The sequence below is a fragment of the Delphinus delphis genome, chromosome 14 (assembly GCF_949987515.2).
Source record: "Delphinus delphis chromosome 14, mDelDel1.2, whole genome shotgun sequence".
Classification (NCBI taxonomy): domain Eukaryota; kingdom Metazoa; phylum Chordata; class Mammalia; order Artiodactyla; family Delphinidae; genus Delphinus; species Delphinus delphis.
In genome coordinates, this window is record NC_082696.1 from 70,807,490 (window position 1) to 70,830,263 (window position 22,774).

The 22,774-nt window shown below is 41.6% G+C and overlaps 1 protein-coding gene across 1 annotated transcript; it reads right to left on the bottom strand.

The window, feature by feature from the left end:
- Positions 1–7,651: 7,651 nt before the first annotated feature.
- PRSS35 (serine protease 35) lies at positions 7,652–22,479 on the bottom strand. The gene is made up of 2 exons (XM_060030623.1): positions 22,432–22,479; positions 7,652–8,931 (listed from the first exon to the last, which is right to left on the bottom strand). Exon 2 carries the CDS (start codon positions 8,910–8,912, stop codon positions 7,674–7,676), a length of 1,239 nt encoding a protein of 412 aa, XP_059886606.1. The 5' UTR covers positions 8,913–8,931; positions 22,432–22,479; the 3' UTR covers positions 7,652–7,673.
- Positions 22,480–22,774: the final 295 nt, after the last annotated feature.

Sequence of the window (22,774 nt, forward strand, 5' to 3'; positions counted from 1 at the left end):
TTTTCATCACATCTGCCCACCCCGATAGAGCTGATGCTTCTCAAATGTGTTCCTTCAGCACCTTGTACTTGCTTCACCTTTTTCACACTATTTTTTAAACATGTGTCTGACTTCCTTACTATATTATGAATTTTTTGAAGAAGGGTAGAATCTAGTACTTAACTCTGTATCCTATGTGCCTAAGATTGGACTAAATAAATGTTCATTGAACTATAGTGATTTGATCTAACCTATAGTGTAAAGCAGATCATGAATTTTAAAAAAAATTATCTCATTTCCAGGAAACAAGTAAGATTGGATTTTGTCCCTGATTGTAAAATGATTGCCTATGTTCAGGAGTTTTGTAAATTTGACTCATTTCTTGCCATCATAAAACAGAATTTGACAATGTTATTGCTAAAATGTGTTTCCGCTTTATAAAAATACTGAAAAGAATACCATCTATGTGTCTGATAGTTTTACCACCACTTTCCTTACCAAAGTACTTAAGATAGTTTACAGGAAAAAATATAAAGATAGGTAAAACTGAGAAAACATTTTATTGGGGAGAAAAAGACACACATAATTGTGCACAGAAGGAAAGTGTAGGAGCTGGAAGAACAATTAATTTAGGGAAGATAGGTTTTCATGGTGGTTCCCAAATCAAGCTAAATTATGAACATCATAATTCCTTGGAGAGCTTTATCAAATATAGATGTCTGGGCCTCACTCTTAGGGGCTGCAAGGTAGATCTCAGTGGGACCCTGGAAACAATCTTTCTAAAATAATTCCCTAGGTCGTTCTGATGAGCAACCAACTTTGGAAACCACTGAAAGGTCATAAATCTGGTGGACTCACAGGGCGTAGCTCTATTTGAACGTTCTAGATAATTCCAGCAAAAGAGAAAATCTCTAAAGTCTTCAAAATAGGAAAGACACAGAGAGTATTTTGTCTCATCTAGTCTAAAAATTGAGACATGTAGGTCCTAGTCATAACAAGGTGGTCCCTATGGCATTATGATACACTAGCTTCCACCAGAAACCAAGCTTTCATCTGGCGGCTCTGTGCAGGAAAGATGCTGGACCAATGCGTGCCCAGGACATCTGTCCACAGAGCCACATCAGCCACGTACCATCTACAGGAAGTGGCACCACTGCCCATTGGGTGGGTACAATGATGTTGCTTATTTTCCCAGGCCACAAAGAGAGCCTTTTAAAGTAAATGCTCCAAGTACAGTGGCAGAATACTAAATTTGGTTCTGTCTTAGCAATAACACGCTTTTATCTTGAGACAGTTGCTTGATAAAGTGGTAGTTTTGTTTGGCAGTAGAATCTTGGCACCAAGCCCACTCTGATTTTTGAAAGAAAAACATAATTAAACGGCTCTTTTATAGATACTGTAAAGAAAAACTGTTGAAAAGTTTAAAAGGTGCATCTTCTGAGATTGTTAGCTGCAATTTTTTCCAACAACTGATCAACTTAAAGGAGTTTTGAGGGAAAAAATGAATGTGTCCTCTCAGATCTTAGTACTGTATACTAGTCTGTTCTTTTCTCCTGTATGCTGAGATCGATGTTGTTTTGTGATCTGGTATCTGGGTCGGTAGCTGTAGTTTAAATCCTAAGGAACGCAGAATTGCAGTTTTTACTCCTGTCAGTTGAGAGAAGAACGGAACGTGCTTAGAACAGAAAGGGACTTCTTCTCATTTTCCAGATGCCTCAGTCATCTAAGGATTACTCTTGGAAAGCCCCTGGAGGGCTTATCTAGCTGAGAAGAGAGTAGTTCCTTAATAGGCAGTTCTTAGAAAAACCTTGTGTTGTTGGCTAAACCTGGAAGCTGGAGGTTTAAGAGTAACATAGTTGTGGGAAGGGGAAACTGACAGTTTCAGAGAACAAGAGTTGCAACACCCCAATCCTCCCAAAACATGCACCAGCACACACTCACCCTCACACTAGTTCTTCAGGGATGATTGATTGCTGATCTCTGCCCTTAGGAACTTCCAATCTTTCTTTCAATTATAGGAGGTAATTTCTGTCATTTTATAATACTAATTACAATTATCAGCATATTATATTTGGCGACCATTTACTTCACTCAGGGCAGTCTACTAGCATTAGACAATTAAAGCTATTGTGTTCCACGTCCTGAATTTTCTCCAATACACCAGAGTTGCTGTACCTGTGTGATGTGTTTGCATGAACTGGGTGCAGCTGTATGGCTAATTCTCAACGTTCAATACACTCATTAACAGTCAAAATCACCAATATTTTAATGGTTAAGGATTTGGGGGTATAATAAAACATCTGGGAGAGATTTTTTTCTTGACTTTCGAGATTAGAATTTCATTTGGTACAGAAGCAAGTCGATTCTGTAGACCACTGATGTTTTTCTCTTAACAAAGCTTTAAAAAATGTATGTTAAGCTTTTTTATGAAAAATGTTCTATAACACCTTACAAAATTCATACTGACCATAACTAAATTTTATATCAATTATTCAGCCAGCATTGTGAACATAACATACATCGGTAGGCTTTCACAAGCTAGTATGGGTCGCATAGCTACTAGCACCGAAACTCAGCAGCTCTAAACAACTGTAATTTTGTAGTTTTTAATAACTGGTTTTTGTTGTTTTAGTCGTTTAGTAGTTTGTCTGCATCTTCTCTCTCAGGCTGTCACGTTTGGGGACTGATCTAGACTTGCCTTGACAGCTGCTTTCAAGTATAGTTTAGGAAATGAGATAACCAAGCTTGTTAAGATTATTTCCAGAGTAAAAGTCATTTCGTGTCATCCATTTCGGTTATCAGAGGATAATACCTGGGGCTTAATATTTTTGCTATAGTTTGGATACTTGTACTTACCAGCAAGGGAAATTCTGGGTAAATGAGATGATAATCGTATGGTATATTACAAATCACTGATGAAGTTGAATGTAAAATACAGAGACGAGGAAAGAACATGAGTAGTCATTACGCTGAGCAAAAGGCTAAAGGAACTTTCCAAACTCATCTGTATTCACCTGTGTGAACAGTTTCCAGAGTTTTGCTCTCATCTGTGCCATGTGTGAGAGTATATACTATCCACATTTCAGTATATGAATGCATACACAGAGGATTTCAAAAGCATATATGTCAGTTTTACTACTAGTAAAACATTTACAAATATAGATTAAAATGTGATCCTATTGTCTCAGTTTGGTAAAACCACACTGGAAGGCAATAATGGATCATATGGTCACAGTGACTGCAATCTGGATTAAAGTAGACATTCTAAGCAGACTACTTGTCCCCGGGGCTTGAGAAAAGTGAATGAATTTTAACATGTTATTGGAAATTTTAAAATATTGCTGAAATGAAAGACTTCAGAGGCAAGTTTTGAAGCAGAGATTATCTGATTAAATATTTACATGGCATGGGGGAAGGGGAAGCTGGGACGAAGTGAGAGAGTAGCATTGACATATATACACTACCAAATGTAAAATGGATGGCTAGTGGGAAGCAGCTGCATAGCACAGGGAGATCAGCTCTATGGTTTGTGATGACCTAGAGGGGTGGGATAGGGAGGGTGGGAGGGAGGAGATATGGGGATATATGTATATGTATAGCTGACTCACTTTGTTGGACAACAGAAACTAACACGACATTGTAAAGCAATTATACTCCAATAAAGATGTTTAAAAAAAATATTTACACGGCAGAGCAGGGGATGAGGCATAACTACAGGATCCTGGCACTCCTCAGTTTGAAGGCATTTTTATCAGAAATACCCAAACCAGTAGGGAACATGGCAAATGTCTGATTCCTATGCCATGCTACAATATTCTGATATTAAAATTCTCATTACAAATAAACGTCCCCATTATTTGAACATGTGGTATATACAATATGTGGCTAAGATAATACCTCTAGTATAATATTTTGGAGCCTTATCATGCAGCACGGAGTAGATAATGCCCTGAAAGAGTAAGCCTCAAGGAATTCTGGGTGTTATTTTTAAGCATGTATTTGTCACCTCCTCTGTGCCAGATATAAGCACTTGAGATAATGATCATGAAAATGAGGAGAAGGAGGTTGGTTGGCCTGGGCTTCCATTCATACCCCATTGTTTCGTTCCCCTGCTGACTGCTTTATTTTATGAGTTCCCTGGGCCTGGCCCAAGTTGCAACTTGTGGGTTTAGAATAGACACTTGTTATGGACTGAGTGTTTGAGTCCCCCCAAAATTCATGTGTTGAAGCCCTACCCCCGATGCAATAGTATTGGGCGATGGGGCCTTAGGGAGGTAATTAGGGTTAGATGAGGTCATGAGGGTGGGGCCCTCATGCTGGGATTAGTGCCCTTGTAAGAAGAGACACCAAAGAGCTTGTTCTCTCTCTCTCTCTCTCTCTCTCTCTCTCTCTCTCTGAGAGCACACAAAGAAGAGGTCATGTGCGCACAAGCAAGATGGCAGCCACCTACAAGCCAAGATCAGAGGCCTCAGAATGAAACCTACCTTGCCGGACTTCCCAGCCTCCAGAACTGTGAGAACTAATTTTCTGTTGTTTAAGCCACCTGGTCTATGGTATTTTGTTATGGCATCCCAAGCTGATTAAGAATTACCTGGACTGTGGGTAAAGCAAACTAGCCTAGACTGGGATCACAAGTTATTGTGGCCACCATGCTCTAGACAGTTTCACTAACTGGATCAAACTGCCAGTTGTTAAATACAGAAAGAAGTAGACAGGGGATTGCCCTCCTAGACTTTATTTAGAAAAAAAAAAACATCTGAGGGTGATTTTTTTCCCCTTAGTTGAATGGCAAATCGATAAAGAATTGTGAATCTGCCTATACACTGACTCCATATAATGACAACATGATTTCACCACCAATTAGACCAAATATCCTAAATATCTCTGAACTTTATGATTTGGCCATTGAAGAAAGCTAGAAAAATCAGTTTATTAAAAAGATTGTTTTGAAGCTGAAAAAACAAAAAGGTAATGATTTGTGCACAACTCTGATCTTGGTCATACATATATTTAAATCTTTTTCAAAGTGAATATCTGGGATTTAACCAGAAACATATCAAAAAAGGAAAAATGTCTCTTCTGCCCACACAGTTATTGATTTAAGCAAGAAAAAACATAAATAAAATGAAATGTATTATTTGGGTAAAGAAAAAAACATAATTCTAAGTTTCAGTTGTTTTATAAATAGTTCTTTAAATTCACCCATTGATAAGTCTTTCTAAGCAATAAGTCAGTATCATCCTTTACACACAGTAGACAACATATGTGTGTGGGGGTATATTTGTTTAGCTAAGAGGATTGAAATTAATTTTCTATTTCAAATCCGATAAGCATAACAGAAGAAGTATGTGAAGTAAAACTTTCTGAGTAATGTAGTACATTTTAGTGATCCTAAATAGGTCATATGAGATCCATGATTCTCTTGGGAAAGAGAAGAAAATGAGAGAATCAAACCTCTGCAAATAAAATGAGCTAAAATTTTATATTTTTGAAAAGTATATTATACAGTGATTTTAAGGAAATCATGTATATTCAGAACTTAACCTTAAGAACCAAACTGTTGACAGTAAGCACCATAAATTCCTCCAAACTGACTCAAACCCAGGACTTATTGTCTAAGAAACTAAGATGAAGAATGCATGTGTGTTTGCAAGAGTGCAAATGTGCAAAATTCACCTTGGAACATTTTTAGTCCCAGTGATCATATAGATGTTTCCCCAAAAAAGATTTGATCAAAGTTTTGGAGACAATAGCCCTATTCCACTACCACCAGTGATAAAATACTTCCCAGCAAAATGTGCTTAGAATTAAGTAGAATCATTTTTTAAAAATAAACAGTTAATACTTGCTAAAACCTTGTATGTAAAACATATATACAAATACAGTAAGAGTGATAGTTGATTTATTTTTAAAATTTTTATTGAATGATTTTTAACAGATTCACATTATAAAAGAATATAACTTGTGCTAAATTTCAGCTATTTTCAACACCATTTACAAAATCACTTTTTAACATAATCTAATCATGTATTCCTTTGCATACTAGTCAAGGGTATAACTTCCCCTTATTATGGAAAATAATAACAAGTAAAATAAATTGGAACTCAGGCAGAATCAATGACTTGGGTGTGTCCCAAGAGAAGAGCGTGTACCCTAGACACTACCAGGAAGAGCAGCCCAGAAATAAGGTCTGCAACTCCTGAATTTTATAGTGCACTCAATTACAAATCACTAAAACCCTTTAAACATAATGGCCTGAACTAAACCGCTTGTACAACCATTCAGCAAATATCTGATCATTCAAGAAATATGTATTGAGTGTCTACTCTGTGTTTTGCCCCAGGGCAGCCACTGGACTCTGTCTGCTGAGGCTGCCATGATGGCCCCAGTGTGTGCACCGCCTTGGTCCCGAATGAAAACGATCAGAACTTTCTTTTAAAAATTATATTCATAAATTATACTCACTTTGTTAAAGGGACATATCCAAAATCGCTAATCAGAGAATTCACCAAAATAATATGTCTGTGGCCCTATTAAGAAAAGCGAACTTTGTCAAGGGGAAGAAAGGCTTTCTCTTAAAAAAGACGATAGAATTCCTTGTCTCAAACTGTAACACCTCATTCGTAGGAGACTGTGTAGCTGTATAAAATGATGTGGCTTTCAACACCTGATCATTTATTAACTTTGGAACTGTCTTCCTACGCATACTTGAAAAGTCCATATTCTGACTACTAGTTAAATAAAAACTTGAGATCTTAAAAGTCTCAGTTTCCCTGTTTTTAAATTAGATTTATTTCATAGAACAAAGTAGTTCTCCCATACATAATAACACTTCAGTTGGTATTTTTTTAAAGCAGTAAAACTGTTAATAGTTTTGTTTATAAAGCTTGCTGTTCATTGTAATTCTTAAAAAAAAAAAAAGAGGGCTTCCCTGGTGGCGCAGTGGTTGGGGGTCCGCCTGCCGAGGCAGGGGACACGGGTTCGTGCCCTGGCCCGGGAGGATCCCACGTGCCGCGGAGCGGCTGGGCCCGTGAGCCATGGCCGCTGAGCCTGCGCGTCCGGAGCCTGTGCTCCGCAACGGGAGAGACCACAACAGTGAGAGGACTGCGTACCGCAAAAAAAAAAAAAAAAGAAAGAAAAAAAAAAAAACCTAAAGTTTCTCAGACCCAATGGAAACACAATATAAACATGGAGGGCATGAGCTGAATGGGTCTACCTCAGAGGAGTACAAACTGTGTTATAACTGTCTCCAACTTGATTCTAGTCGTCCACCTCTGCATATGCAGTTTCACATTGAATACACAACCGGCACCCTATTGGCCTCTTCTTAGAGTAGGACCCTGAGAGTCCGTCCATTGAGAAATCACATATTATTTATGATACCAGCTTGAAATTTTAAAGAGTGTCTAATCTTTAACAAGGCAGAAAGAAACAAAAATTTTCCCACCCATGAACTTATCACCATGTAAAGAAGAATATATACTTGGCATTGAAGTGTCCATCTAATTGTAGGATGCGTACCTACACCTTTTAAAAATGTATGAAAAGCTCCTAATTTTGAAAAAATAAACACGTTGAAATACTATGGATAGGGTTCAAGTCCAAGCAGAACCTATGAAGTGATCTTTACTAGAGTAATCAGAACCAGTTTTCTCTGCGATGTAGGTCATCCACAACCTCGTTTCAGGGATCCGTTAGCCGTAGGTGCAACTGGCATCATCCCCGTGCATCCAGAGGCAGATCTGGGCGTACTTGAGGGGCGTGATGCGCACGGCCACGTTGTAGTCCTTCTGAACTCCGTTTATGTCCACCCACTGGTGGCCGGAATAGACCGCGATGATTTTGCGTTTCCATCTCTTTTTGTCCGGATCTTTCAGACGCAGATAGACCCCAGAGCCAGTGGAGCCCGACTCGGCATCGCAGTATTGATAGAGAAGATCATTGGATTCATCGGACACGCTGCAAAACCGGTAGACTAACTGATCTGCCCTGTCGTGATCAAATCCTGAGAAGTGGATCATTCCGCCGGGCAGCTTCTTGACGGTGGGACTGATGCCCAGCTCCATGTATTTCTTTTTGTGAGCACGCTTCAGCTCCAGAAGGGCGTAGTCATAATCCAAGGCCGCATCTCCCCTCCCTCCTCTAGCCCAGCCTTTGGGGATGTGGGTGTTCTTGACCCGGGTCCACTGGAAGGAGGGCATCCCGTCAGCGGCTCTCTGACCCCGAGCAGATTCCTTTCTCCTTCTCCCGGCCTTGGCGCTCTCCTTCAGGTTCTCTCTGCTACCCTCTCTTCCAGCACCACCCCTTGCTTCCCTCCTGTTCCTCCTAGAACCTCTATGTTTCTTGCCACTACCTTTATTTCTCATCTTCAACAACCCTACCCTTAGCTTTTTGCTGCCTTTGATGTAGTCGTTTCCGTCGTGGACACAATGGGCAGCTGTTAGGACGTGGTTGGGGGAGATGAGGATACCACTGCAGCCCGTGGAGAGCTTCACGGCCGTATTGAAAGGGAAATTGGTTAAGAATCTCTTGTCCAAGATGCTGAACCTGCTGTCAGTGCCGTACACCTGTCTCTTTCTCCTCACAGGTGCTCCCTGGACAGTGAGATTTTCATGTGGCTCAGGGACCCAACCTTGAACTTTCACTCTGGTCAAGGTTCGGGTGCCGTTCTCAAAGACAGTCTCATATGAGAGAGAGTCTTCCAGGTCAGAAAGGTTGGGAGCCGGGAGTCCTTTCTGGCATTCGATGCCACACGCTTGATTTAACACCATCTTAGCGTCTGCTTCAAAGGTGGGGCTGGTGAGATGGAAGGTCCTTTCACTGACAAGCCGGGGTATTTTTCTCAAGTGCCACGTGAAATCCCGTTCCATTTCAGATCCATCGATGAGAGTCCACCCAAGGGTGGAAAGTATCAACCAAAATAGCGTTTCCATTTTGTTCTTCTATGTTGTCCTTTAAAATAGAAAGAGAGGCTTTATATTGGTTTCTTTTAAAATATGTTACTTATCATTCATTTTGGTCTTGGGTCCTAAAGGTAGCTTCACCACAAATAGGAGCCCATATTCTCACTGTACTTAGATTTTACTGAGATTAGATAAACACCCTACTAAGTAGGCTCATACAGACGTCCAAAATCAGTAAACTGTTTTCACTCAGACCGCCCTCCACCAGCCCTAATCCCCGTGCATCCTACCCTCATCTGCCATCTCCCCCTCTTCCTCCCCTCTTTCAACCCAACACATGGGAGAATAAGAAGGGGTGGCAAACTGGGGTCCTCTGTTGCATAAGCCACACCATCTTCCTTCCAAGGTGTCCTACAACCTTATCTCCAGATGATTTAGAAATAAAGATAACAGCAGATGTCCGGCCCTTTCCCTGAACTCAGCTTCTTAATAAAAGGAGGGATCATAAATTCCTCATCTCTAGAATGTAAATGGCTAGCACAGAGCTCAAAAAAAGCATTCACTGGAATACAGTGAATTTCCCTTAATCACGGCTTGCAGACCAAGCTGATTGATGGTGCAGTTAAAATCATAGGATAATATTCTAAAATATTCAGTAGAGATTTTAGAAGTAAATAAATGGGCTCCTCTGCTATTGACCTGCTTTGATTTTCACAAGCAGAACCCCTGATCATAAAAAGAAAATACACAGCACAGGCCCTTTTATCCGAAAATAAGAAAAATGTACCCTGTACTTTTTTAAAACAAAGTTGTGCTTGGAACCACCACCTAAGCAAAGCACCACGCAAAAATACTTTATAGTGGCATTTTACTTTATATTAAAATTGTAAGAATTTATGGAGCACAGGCGATGGTTATGAATTCGCTACTTGGGGGAACATGATCATGATGAAATATAGTCCCTTTCATCCTGGGTCTCTCATCTGAAAACTGTTTAAATTGTATAATACCTCTTCTATTGTTTACATCTTCTTGCCTTCGTTTCCTGCTTCTCTAGGTTCACTGGTATGTACATCTGTTCCTAGAACTGACTTTTGTCAGTTGTTGCTTGGTGAGAGAGGGGGAGTAGTACTCTTTGGAGCAGCAGTTTGGAAATTTGTAAGCTATGTTCCAAGTTGTTTTTAACTAATAGTTAAAACATCCAGGCTTAGCCCATGATTTGCACTGTGTGTCAAGCAGAGGCAGTTCAAGGTTAGATTATTCCTACAGTACCTTCACTCTCAAGGCTTTCTCATAAGCTTTCTTCGCTTATCAAAGAAAAGAAAGCTAATAAAGAATGTCAGGAATGGCCCACAAAGCAGGGTACACCCATAAGATCCTGGGAGCTGGCAGGAAAAGCCGAAGTTGTCTCTGATTCAGAGCCGAATATGGGCATCTCTTGATACAACGGAGTTCATTTCGCCATATACAAGGACAGAATTTTATTAACAAACTAACAACATTCTTTTGATAAAACAAAAACATATACTACATTAACCTCTTCGTTATTTAAACATGATCTGTTCATCAAAACATGACAATTTATTTGAATGATCATACATTGGAACGTGTTAAGCAAGTTTAGAATAATCTTTACCATGACTTGGCATCAGCAAAATTACGTAGAAGTTTTGCAATTTCCATTTTTTTCTATTTGCTCACAGTTGAATGCTAAGTAATGGTGGTTTTGGTTAATATTAGTATTGTTTGCTGAATAGCTTGTACTTTATTTTGGAGACAGGGCATTCTTCTGTAGACTGATGGATATTGTCCAAAAAATCAGTAAACAATATACTTGAGAAAAAAATCCACACTCATGTCACAATATTTTCTGATCATTACCATGGCAAATTTGACTTTACACAAAGCAGTAATTATATCAGTAATGAATTTGTTGAACCACTTAGTATTTTCTTTTGTTGCCTTTTTATGCAATTTTCTTAATGAGTATTTCATCCATTTTATTTAATTGGATTGGAATGACAAAGGCTAACAACTCAGTAACTCTCCTGAGACCTTGAAATTGTATGTTTAACTGGGTGGTTCCCAAGATGAAATGTTATGTCTTTCCAAAAAAAAAGAAGCTAAAATCATAGTTATTTGCTGCCTCTTAGTTTATCAACAGGCCATAACAGATGATTTTAAAAAGATGTATACATATCTTTTTATCTACTTGATCCTTAGCAAAATTTCAACCAAGGGAGTTTTTTGATGTGGGAAACAAAAGTTTTAAAAATCGATTTTTTATTTAGCCCTATGTGATAACAGCTGTTCATTATGTACTTAATATATGATTACAGCAAAGACTGAGAATAGCCAATTACCCACATTAAAAAATACACAGGATCACTTTGTACATTTTAACACTTGGTAATAACGATCTGTGCAGTAATAAATGTGTGAAAGGCATTCCTAGGCAAAAGAGAGAACGTCAAAATCTTGGTGTTGTGGTATTGCTTCCACAGTTAGGTTTTGTTTTTCGGATTTGGGTTGTTTTTTTTTTTCCAGTGTTGTTTAATTTAGTCTTGCAAATTTTCAGCTAGTTAGGATTTAGATAGGTAGAATGCAAATATTAAATTATAACAGACCAGATGGTATTTTGCTATACAAATAATTGACCTAGAATATGAATCTCAAATTTAGAAGTTCCTCTTTACCAAATAAAACATGTGCCCTGTGCATTAATTCTGTAGTCAGACTTTTAAGAAAGTCCCATGTAATGGTTAGTTTTATGTGTCAACTTGACTGGGCCACAGGGTGCCCAGATATTTGGTCAGATATTATTCTGGGTGTGTCTGGGAGGGTGTCTCTGGATGATATTAACATTCGAATTGGTAGATAGAGTAAAGCAGGTTGCTCTCCCTAATGTGGGTGGGCCTCATCCAATCAGCTGAAGACCTACATAGAACAAAAAGGCTGACCCTCCTGTGAGTAATGGGGAACTCCTTCTGCCTGACGGCTTTGAGCAGGGAAATTGGTTTTTCTCCTGCCTTTGGATTCAAAATGAATTTTGAATAAGATTTTGTTAGTAAGATTCTGTGCTTGTGAGTGGCCAAATAAACTCTGTCACATCAAGGGATTCCCAGGTTGAAGTCCCCAAACCAGCAGTGTCAGCATCCCCTAGGAACTTGTTAAAAATGCTAATTCTCAGGGCCCAACCCAGACCTACTGTTCAAAACTCTCCAGGAGGGGTGTGGGTTCCCAGCTAGGCATGTTGTACACAGCCCTCCAGGCAATTCTGATACTCGGTACAGTTTCAGAACCACTTCAGCAGCCGGGGTCCTGGTGTAGCAGCTTAAACCCCTCCCAGAAGGTGGACTTTCCAGGGATGATTGCTTCACCAGGTTTCAAAGGACCTCTGCTTCCTCTCTGTGTACAAAATAAATTCATTCTAAACTTTGCTCTTTTACTATGGTAGCAACTGTTCATATTGAATGGTTCCTCCTTTAATAGAAAACAACACATACTTTATAAGTGATTTAATAATACTTCTGAAAAGAGTCAAATTCAGTGGGCTTGTATGTAAACGCCTCTGATGCTACAGATGCTACAGATGATGCAGGAGTGTTAGCTGGACAGCCCTGTCTGGTGCCCTTTGAGGGACTCAGCTGCAATGCAGCACAGGAATAAAAGCCATGCCCACGTTGATCCTTGGGCACGGGAAGGGCAGAGCCTTGTCATATGACCTCAGAATCACAGTAATGAAGGACATGGACTTAGTAAGCCTGTCTAATTTGGCCTATAATTTCAAACTGAACAAATGTCTCAGGACACTTCCTTTTGGGAAATCTAAGTTTGCCTTGTGGTAAAACGCCAGTGTAACGTAAATGATAGCTCTTGCTGATAGAGCAAGCCATGGTTCAGTGGATACATCTATAGACTCCTGTCATCCAAAAAGCACTAACTAAAGAGACACAGTCCCAGCTGGTGGAGCAGTTATAGTATTTTGAAAGCTTTAATGTGCCATGTCTTCCCTCATTCTCCTCCTTTTTCCTGTCTTCCATTATAATTGTGACCTTCCCTGTCACTTTCTAGATGGCTTGGATTTGGGGCTTCAGATTCCAATTTTGGTTAATAAAAGTGAGGTTGCAGTCATGGCTCTCACCACGAGTCAATGTACACGTAGTTAATTATGGATTGGACCATGGAGACGAATGGAAGGGAAGAGAATTATGGGGGAAGCAAGAATACCAGGATTTATAGATGAATTCTTACTGATGAAGCAGATATTAGTCCACATTTCTGCCTGGTCTGTACTATTCACAGAAGTGACCACCCGTAACTACAAGAGATAACTTACTGTTGCTTTTGTTTGGTTGCTTGCTTATACTTTCTTAGAAATGTGAATGCTGATAGTATTTAGAATATTTGGGTATCTCTACCAGCATAGTGGTTACAAGGGCAGACCAAGGAGTAAGAAGACTTGGGTTAAGTCTCATCTTTACCACTTATTAGGCAACTGAATATGGGCAGTTTATTAAGTTCAATTAAGTTTCCATTTCCTCATCTGCAAAGTGAAGATAAGAGTCATCTCAACTTCATAATGTAATTGTGAGAATTAAATAAGTTGATATATGCAAAGAATTACCACTGAGCCCAGAACATAGACACAATCAATAATAAGTTCTTTTATAGTTATTATTCTACCTTAGTGGGTGAATTAATATCACTTTAAAACAATTCATCATATAAGGCAAAGTTATAGCACTTTTAGTTTTCTAGAAAGTCAATTTTACACTCAGACATTTTTATTTCAGGATAGTTTCTGACACACTCTCAAACTCCGTTTTTCTTTGTTTTGTTTTTTGTTCAAGGACAGCTTCGCTTTAGAGACTTCTCAAATGAATGCTTTCCTAATTACTCATTTCTATGAATATCTGTGGCTTTGTAATATGTTTTTCTCATTGCTATTAAACTTCAGTGTGATTAAACATTACCCAGCCACAGAGCACTTGAATTGCACTTCCCATGTCTTATTTTTAGCCTGAATCTACCCTAAGAATTCTGGAACTGCAACAGACCCTCAGCCTAAAAAGAAACAGTCAGTGTCAGAATAATTACTCTAAGGGAGCGATTTACAGTAAAAGAAAAACCTAACTTTTTGAGTGAGTCTTCTAGAGTGTATAGAATTTTACCATGGCATGACATAATTACATTCTCAGGCTCAGTTTCTCTTTTGTTTTTTGGTTTGTTACCCTTTAAAGTTTATATTTTAACTTATGTCAGGCAGATGAAAGAAAGATTAGATGACCTTGCTATATTAAATGTTTTGAATGAACTACTTTCTTGTAAATGAACATGAGCTGATGTACCATCCAGAATCTGCACCAGGTGATAGAGTCACACTTACCTGGGCCATTCTTTTCACCTGGTCCCTTGTAATGGACAGTGAAGTAGTTGCCCAAGTTCATGTGTATCGTATGCTGCCTTGGAACATAATTTTGCATTACTCTGTCAAACACTTTCTGGGGGGCTGTTATGGGTCGGGGACCACTCAGATCAATGACCTCACAGGGCCAACACCAACTTCTACCTTAATGTATATTAGGAGCCAGAAATGACTGCATAACCGCTTTTGACAACTTGCCTGTCCTTTATTTAGCCATTCATGATCCCAGCCACTCACCCCTCCCAGCATCACTGCCTACATTTACACCTGTGCACGAATGTGAAAACACGTTCCAGCTATCTCCCTCCTCCTCCAGTTTCATCCTCCACCTGCTCAGTCAAGACTGACACACAACAGGTAGACATTGCAGTCTGGACCAGATACTCTCTTTATCTGCAGAGAGAACTGCTGGCTTAGGCAAAAGGCCAGGGCAGGAAAGGAGCATTACTAGTGTGAGCAGACAGGTGGGAAGTGAGCATTAAACGGGTCAGGTTTTGGAGAACACTTGTCAAACTTTGAGTCACTTTTGCAAATTGGGAGCAGATGCAGAGAATAGGTTGGGTTTTTTGTTTTTTGCGGTCCGCGGGCCTCTCACTGTTGTGGCCTGTCCCGTTGCGGAGCACAGGCTCCAGACGCACAGGCTCAGCGGCCATGGCTCACGGGCCCAGCCACTCCACGGCATGTGGGATCTTCCTGGACCGGGGCACGAACCCGTGTCCCCTGCATCGGCAGGCGGATTCTCAACCACTGCGCCACCAGGGAAGCCCACTGCTGGTGGTATTTTTTTTTTAAAAGATTTATTTTATTTATTTATTTATTTTTGTGGTCCGCGGGCCTCTCACTGTTGTGGCCTCTCCCGTTGCAGACCACAAGCTCCGGACGCGCAGGCTCAGCGGCCATGGCTCACGGGTCCAGCCGCTCTGCGGCATGTGGGATCTTCCCGGACCAGGGCACGAACCCGTGTCCCATGCATCGGCAGGCGGACTCTGAACCACTGTGCTACCAGGGAAGCCCACTGCTGGTGGTATTTTTTTTTTTAAGATCTATTTTATTTATTTATTTATTTATTTTTGCTGTACACGGGCCTCTCACTGTTGTGGCCTCTCCCGTTGCGGAGCACAGGCTCCGGACGCACAGGCTCAGTGGCCATGGCTCACGGGTCCAGCCACTCCGCGGCATGTGGGATCCTCCCGGACCTGGGCACGAACCCGCGTCCCCTGCATCGGCAGGCGGACTCCCAACCACTGCGCCACCAGCGAAGCCCGAGAATAGGTATTTTATAAAGTTCAGTTCCCAGTGCACTTGAAGCCCCCAGTGAATGTCAGTCACTAACTGGAGCACTGAAATGGAGGCAACATTTGGGCTAAAAAGTGTGGGATCAGTATGACGAGAAAGTAATTGTGTTAGTGATGTGACCAAGAGGGACAGTGAGAACTGGGGTGTTTCAGTGATGGTGGTGTCAGTGGGCTTTGAAGCCGAACCAACTGAAGTCCACTTGCAACTTCTCAGCAGTGTGAGTTTGTGAAGGTCACTTAATCTCGCCAAACATTACTTTCTACGTTTGTTAAACAGGGATAATGTTTTGGAGTATTTTTGTGAGACACTAGTATGATATATTTATAAATACAATGCCCAGAGCACAGTAAGCCCTCAGCAAATGGCAGCAATGATTATTAGAAGTATCAAAGAATAGGGGTCAGAAGCTACGTAGGTATTTATAAGGGATTTCACGTATCTCTGACTGCTGTGGATTTCATTCACTGTGGTACGCCAAGTACAGGCAGATGTCGTTTCATTGTGCTTCACTGCACTTCACAGATAATGTATTTTTTACAAACAGAAGGTTTGTGGCAACTCTTTGTTGAGCCAGTCTATCAGCGCCATTCTTCCAAGAGCATTTGCTCACTTCGTGTCTCTGTGTCACATTTTGGTAATCCCTTTTCATTATTATTGTATTTGTTATGGTGCTCTGTGATTGGTGATCTTTGATGTTATTATTGTAATTTTTTCAGGGGGGGCCACAAACCACACCCATATAAGAGGGTGAACTTAAGTATCGTGTGCGTTCTGACTGCTCCACTGACTGGCGCTCTCCCCATCTCTCTCCCTCTCATTGGGCCTCCCTGTTCCCTGAGACATAACAGTATTGAAATTAGGCTAATTAATAACCCTACAATGGCCTCTAAGTATTCAGGTGAAAGGAAGAGTTGCACGTCTCTCACTTGAAATCAAAAGCTAGAAATGGGGGGCTTCCCTGGTGGCGCAGTGGTTGAGAGTCCGCCTGCCGATGCAGGGGACACGGGTTTGTGCCCCGGTCCGGGAGGATCCCACATGCCGCGGAGCGGCTGGGCCCGTGAGCCATGGCCTGCAGAGCCTGTGCGTCCGGAGCCTGTGCTCCGCAACGGGAGAGGCCACAACAGTGAGCGGCCCGCGTACAGAGAAAAAAAAAAAAAAAAAAAAAAAGCTAGAAATGAAGAAGGCATGTGGAGAGCCAAGATAGGCTGAAAGCTAGGCTTCTGCACCAGTCAGCCAAGTTGTGAATGCAAAGAAGTTCTTGAAGGAAAGAAAAAGAGCTACTCCAGTGAACACACAAATGATAAGAAAGCAAAGGAGCCTTATTACTGATAATGGAGAAGGTTTCAATGGTCTGGAGAGAAGATCAAACCAGCCACATATTCTTTTAGGCCAAAGCCTAATTCAGAGCAAGGCCCTAACTCACTTCAATTCTCTGAAGGCTGAGAGAAGTGAGGAAGCTGCAGAAGAAAAATCTGAAGCCAGCAGAGGCTGGTCCATGAGGTTTAAGGAAAGAAGCCATCTTCATAACATAAAAGTGCCAGGTGACGCAGCAGGTGCTGATGTAGAAGCTGCAGCAAGTTCTCCAGAGGGTCTAGCTAAGAGAATTCATGAAGGTGGCTACACTGAACAACAGATTTCCAACGTAGATAAAACAGCCTTCTATTGGAAGAAGACGCTATTGGACTTTCACAACTAGAAAGAAGTCAGTGCCTGGCTTCAGAGCTTCGAAAGACAGGCTGACCCTCTTGTTAGGCGCTAATGCAGCTGGTGACTTTAAGCTGAAGCTAACGCTCATTTACCATCCTGAAAATTCTCTAGCCCTTAAGAATTATGCTAAATCTACTCTGCCTGTGCTCTAGCAATGGAACAACAAAACCTGGATGACAGTACATTTCTTTACAACATAGTTTACTGAATATTTCAAGAGAACTGAGAACTATAATTTATATTTTCTTTTTTTTAATTATTATTATTATTTTTTTGGCTCGTGGGCTTAGTTGACCCGCCACATGTGGGATCTTAGTTCCCCAACCAAGGATCTAACCTGCGTCCCCTGCATTGGAAGGTGGATTCTTAACCACTGGACCGCCAGGGAAGCCCCTATATTTTCTTTGATAATACACAAATATTTTGAGATGAACTGATTCTAAGTAACGGAATCTAATTAAAATGGACTCTTAACCAAGAAAAAAATATATTACTGCTCACTGACAATGCACCTGGTCACCCAAGAGCTCTGAGGGAGATCTACCATGAGATTCATGTTGTTTTCATGCCTGCTGACACAACATCTGTTCTGCAGTCCATGGATCAGGAGTCATTTTGACTTTCAAGTCTTATTATTTAAGAAATACATTTCGTAAAGCTACAGCTGCCACAGATAGTAATTCTTCTGATGGATCTGGGCAAAGTTAGTTGAAAATTTTTGGAAAGAAGACACTATCGTAGATGCCATTAAGAACATTCATGAGTCATAGAGGTCAAAATATTAACATTAACATGAGTTTGGAAGAAGTTGATTCTCATGGATGACTTTGAGGGGTTCAAGACTTCAGCAGAGGAAGTAACTGCAGGTGTCATGGAAACAGCGTGAGAACCAGAATTAGAGGTGGAGCCTGAAGATGTGACTGAATGACTGCAGTTTCTTGATAACCCTATAACAGACGAGGAGTTGCTTCTTATGGGTGAGCAAAGAACGTAGTTTCTTGAGATGCAATCTACTCCTGGGGAAGATGCTGTGAAGATTGTTGAAATGACAACAAAGGATTTAGAGTGTAACATAAACTTAGTTGATAAAGCGGCTCAGGAAAGAAGTTCTGTGGGGGAAATGCTATCAAACAGCATTGCATGCTACAGAGAAATCGTTCATAAAGGAAGACTCCATCGATGCAGCAAACTTCAGTAGGGTCTTAATATTAAGAAACTGCCACGGCCGCCCCAGTCTTCAGCAGCCACTGCCCTGCTCAGTCAGCAGCCATCAGCATCGAGGCAAGACCCTCCACCAGCAAAACGGTTATGACTTGCTGAAGCTCAGATGATGGTTAGCATGTTTTAGCAACGAAGTGTGTGTTCAATTGTTGTATCCATTGTTTTTTAGACATAATGCTATTGCACAGTTAGCAGACTACAGTAACTTTTATATGCACTGGGAAACCCCCAAAATCCCGTGACGCTTTGCTGCAATAGTCGCTTTATTGCAGTGGTCTGGAAATGAAGCCACAGTATTTCCAAGTTATGCCTGTAACACATCCTAATCCTCAGATTAGGATGTGACTATGACACATCCTAATGTGTCATATGTGACTATGTTCCTGACTTGGTAAAAGAGACTTTGCAAACGTGATTTAGTTAAGGATTGTGTGATGAGATTAGCTCGGGTTACCCAGGTGAGCCCAATGTAATCACAGGGATCCTTCTGAGAAGGAGGCGGGAGGGTCAAGAACGAGAAGGATCTGTGAAGATGGAGGCAGAGGTCAGAATCAGGCAGGACCACAAGCTACAAAATGCGGGTGGCCTCTAGACCCTGAAAAGGTAAGGAGACATTCTCTGCTGGAACTTGCAGGGAAGAAGGCAACCCTGCTGACCCTCTCTGGACTTCTGGCCTCCAGAACTATAGGATACTGGGTTAAGTCACGAAGGTTTTGGTAATTTGTTACAGCAGCAATAGCAATATACTTAGGAAAGTAAAAACCTAGTTTTTAAAACTGTCTTCCCTGGATGTTTGGAAAGAAAGAAGTAGTGGGGAGTGATATAAGGGGGAAAAGAACGTTTGGTTCAGAGACTTAAACATAAATGAAAATGTTCATTTTTAGGAAAATTATACAGACACACAACTTTAGAGCTAAAATCAGAAGATCGTGATAAAACATTCCTGTAGCATGCAGCAGTATTGCTAGGGAGAATCAAGAATTGGAACAGGATAGATAAAGTTGTTTATTCGACAAATACACACAGTGCAGTGCTGTGCATCATTTCATAAGCCTCTTTCCTTGCTTATGAAACTCTGTGATAAGTCCTCCTTAGCCATCGAGTTGCACTAGAAAATTTCTAAGATCTCTTTTAGCTCTAAAGTCCTAGATTAAATCACAAATGAAAAAAAACACAAGTTAACTTACTCATCACTGAGCCTCGAGCCGCTTCAATCCCTAGTCCCGGGTGAGTGGAGGGGCGGGGGGGAGGTGGGTAGGAACTTGCCTGCTATCCCTATTTCTACCACTAGATGGCGAAGCTAGCCTGGTGATGCCCAATCTAAGATCCCACACTTAAGATGGTTTACGTTCCTTGAGGTACAAAAATCGAATTTATTTTAAAAGCATGTAGGATTCATGGGAGGGATAGAAGTCTAACTGGCTAATAATATACTAGATGGTTATCACATAGAACTGATCACATTTGGAAAACCCACCTCCAGGCCACAGAGCCCAACCGGATGAGCTGAGGACTGATAATGCTGTCTACAGCCAGACGTCTGGCAGGTGGTTTCCCAAAACCATCGTGGTGCCAGCACACTTCCACTATGACCTCGGGCGCTGCTAAACAGCCCCCCAAATGTGCTGCAGTTCATTTCAACAGGAAGAAAAATCTTCTGCCTGTCAAATATTTCCCATGTCTATCAACTACTTAATGATTCACTTCCAAAGGGTAAGCTCTCCACTGATTCTATGCTGAAAATAACTGGCAAGGAAGTTCATCGACAATGTGCCAATTGCTATTCCAAATATCATACCATAGCACTATCTTCAAGTTTAGTTTCAGGAATGAGACAGAGTAATGTCTGCTTGAAAAGTTTCGCAGTAGTGGAGGGAAAGGAAGATGGTAAAGTTACACAGTTGATTACTTTACAGTAACCCACAACTTGTGTTTCTCATCATAATAAAAAAAATAAAACTTCCCTTTGTTTTTTAAGCTATTTTTCCAGGACCTGTGTATTTCAGTTTGGGCAGTGGATATGTTGTGTGTAAATCAAATTTGGGGTGAATGACACTGAGGGAGCCCCAGGGGAACCCTCTGCTGGCTCTCTCATCCACTGACATAGGAAATGCACAGCGTATGGCTCCTGACTTATGTTTTATCTTGCAAGTTGGCCTTTGAAAGCGAAGAATGTCTGGAACTGTACTAGGTTTGCTACTCTTCAGGCTTTAAAGCATCTTATGATCACTGTGTTTCTAGCTAAGCAAACATCTGTTAAAGCTTGTGAAGCTTTTGAAAACATATTAGTTAAGCAAAGTCATAAAATAATAACGTTCATACTTTGCTGTTTCCAATCTCTCATCTCAGATTTCTCATGTGCAAAGTTAACCCAGGCGAAGTAGCTTCAGCCTCCAAAATTCTGAGTCTGATCCCGCTGTTAAAATGCAATGTGCTTGCCTTGGATAGTTGAGCATTGGGCAGAGAAAGGTAAGTAATGAACTCAGCAGGGGAAATTAACTCACATTAACAATTGATTACTTTAACATAATACGCACATTCTATGTGCCAAGCACGAGGCTAAACAATCTCACGTTTGAAAACACGGAAAAGATTCTTAAAAGTGTGCAGGTTTCCGAGCTGTCTGGAGGAAAAACAGGAAGAGTATCCACATCCAACCTCTTCTCACGTTAAAGGAGCTCTTCTAGTTATGTCCTAATAAACATAAAATTCCATATGATGCTCACACACTACTTTCAAGCCTAGATGTCTTATTTGGCTGGAATTTTAACCTTCTCTCTTCTAAATTATATACCAGATCCTAAGCCTAATTCTCCAGGCAGCAACATATGACTTTTATAACTCTCTGTGGAGACAAATGCACTTGGGATAAAATGAGAATTTCAGAAGTGAGAAGAGTTAATAGAAGGGGGAAAAAACACCTAGACAGGATATGCAGCTCCTTTCGAATCAATGACAGTGTAAAAAGGTCAGAGGAATCAGGCAGGAAGTGTTTCTACAACCTTTCAAAAACTTTTATGATAGGGCTTCCCTGGTGGCACAGTGGTTGAGAGTCCGCCTGCCTATGCAGGGGACACGGGTTCGTGCCCTGGTCCGGGAGGATCCCACATGCCGCGGAGCGGCTGGGCCCGTGAGCCATGGCCGCTGAGCCTGCGCGTCCGGAGCCTGTGCTCCGCAACGGGAGAGGCCACAACAGTGAGAGGTCCGCGTACCGCAAAACAAAAACAAAAACAAAAAACTTTTATGATAGAAAATTTCCGAAGTAGAGAGAAAGCTAGAAAGTAGAAAATTACAACCCCACATGCCCGTCATCCCGCGGCAACAATTACCAATATTTTGACAATCTTGTCTCACTCAGTTGTCTTCCCCCACCTTTTTTTTTTTTCCTAGAGTATTTTAAAGCAAGTCCAAGACTTTTCAATTTCATTTCATCTTCTCGCTTAAAAACTGTTTTGCGCTGCTCCTTTTGCTGACCTGTGCAGCCAGGTTGATGAGACAGCGAGAGATTCCTAGCTTTCATAGTAACTCTGCCAAAGAGGCTTTCAAGGAGACGAGGCTTTCCAGGAATGCGTTTTACACCTTTTTTCAATGGCATCTGTTAATAATCGTAAAAATAAAGAGGGTCCCCTCTGGTAGTGCTTAAGTAGAAAGAATTCCATTTATATTCCAATGCAAACAATTTTACTGTTGATATTAAACGGTGCAGAGGCCGACACAAAGAATTGCCTATTTGGAAGAGTAGCTTCTTTGATGACTTAAAATTGCTAAGTTTGATCCCTATCTTTAGAGCCCTTCAAAGAAGCTCTCCCCGGGTGGGTCCTGCCTTTCTCGGGGGAAACTTCCAGGTTCTAGGGTCTCGCCCTGTCCGGGGGCGGGGGGGGGGGTCTCCATCCTTACCTGCGAAGGTTACTCGGTCCCGGGGGCGCTGCCCTGCTCGAATCAAAGTGCCCCCGAGGCAGTCACCGACGCTGGCGAGGCAGGAGGGCAGGGGTGCAGCTGCCTCGAGCCTCGGGACAAGCCGGAGTCAGAGCCTGGGCGCCCGGCCACCGCCCGCCAGCGTCGCCGGGAGCTCGCGGCTGAGACTGCGGGGAGGATGGAGGCGAGCTGAGCGCCGCGTCGCGGAGGTGGGAGGGGAAAGGGGGCGGGGACCGGGGCGGCCGCGGGAGGGAGGGGGTGTCGGAGGAGAAGGGAGAGGAGGAGGGGGTCAGGCGGGGAGGAGGAAGGGGGATCTGGGGAGGGT

Excerpts from the sequence above, each read along its gene's own strand:
- PRSS35 (XM_060030623.1), bottom strand. The coding sequence starts at position 8,912 with ATGGAAACGCTATTTTGGTTGATACTTTCCACCCTTGGGTGGACTCTC.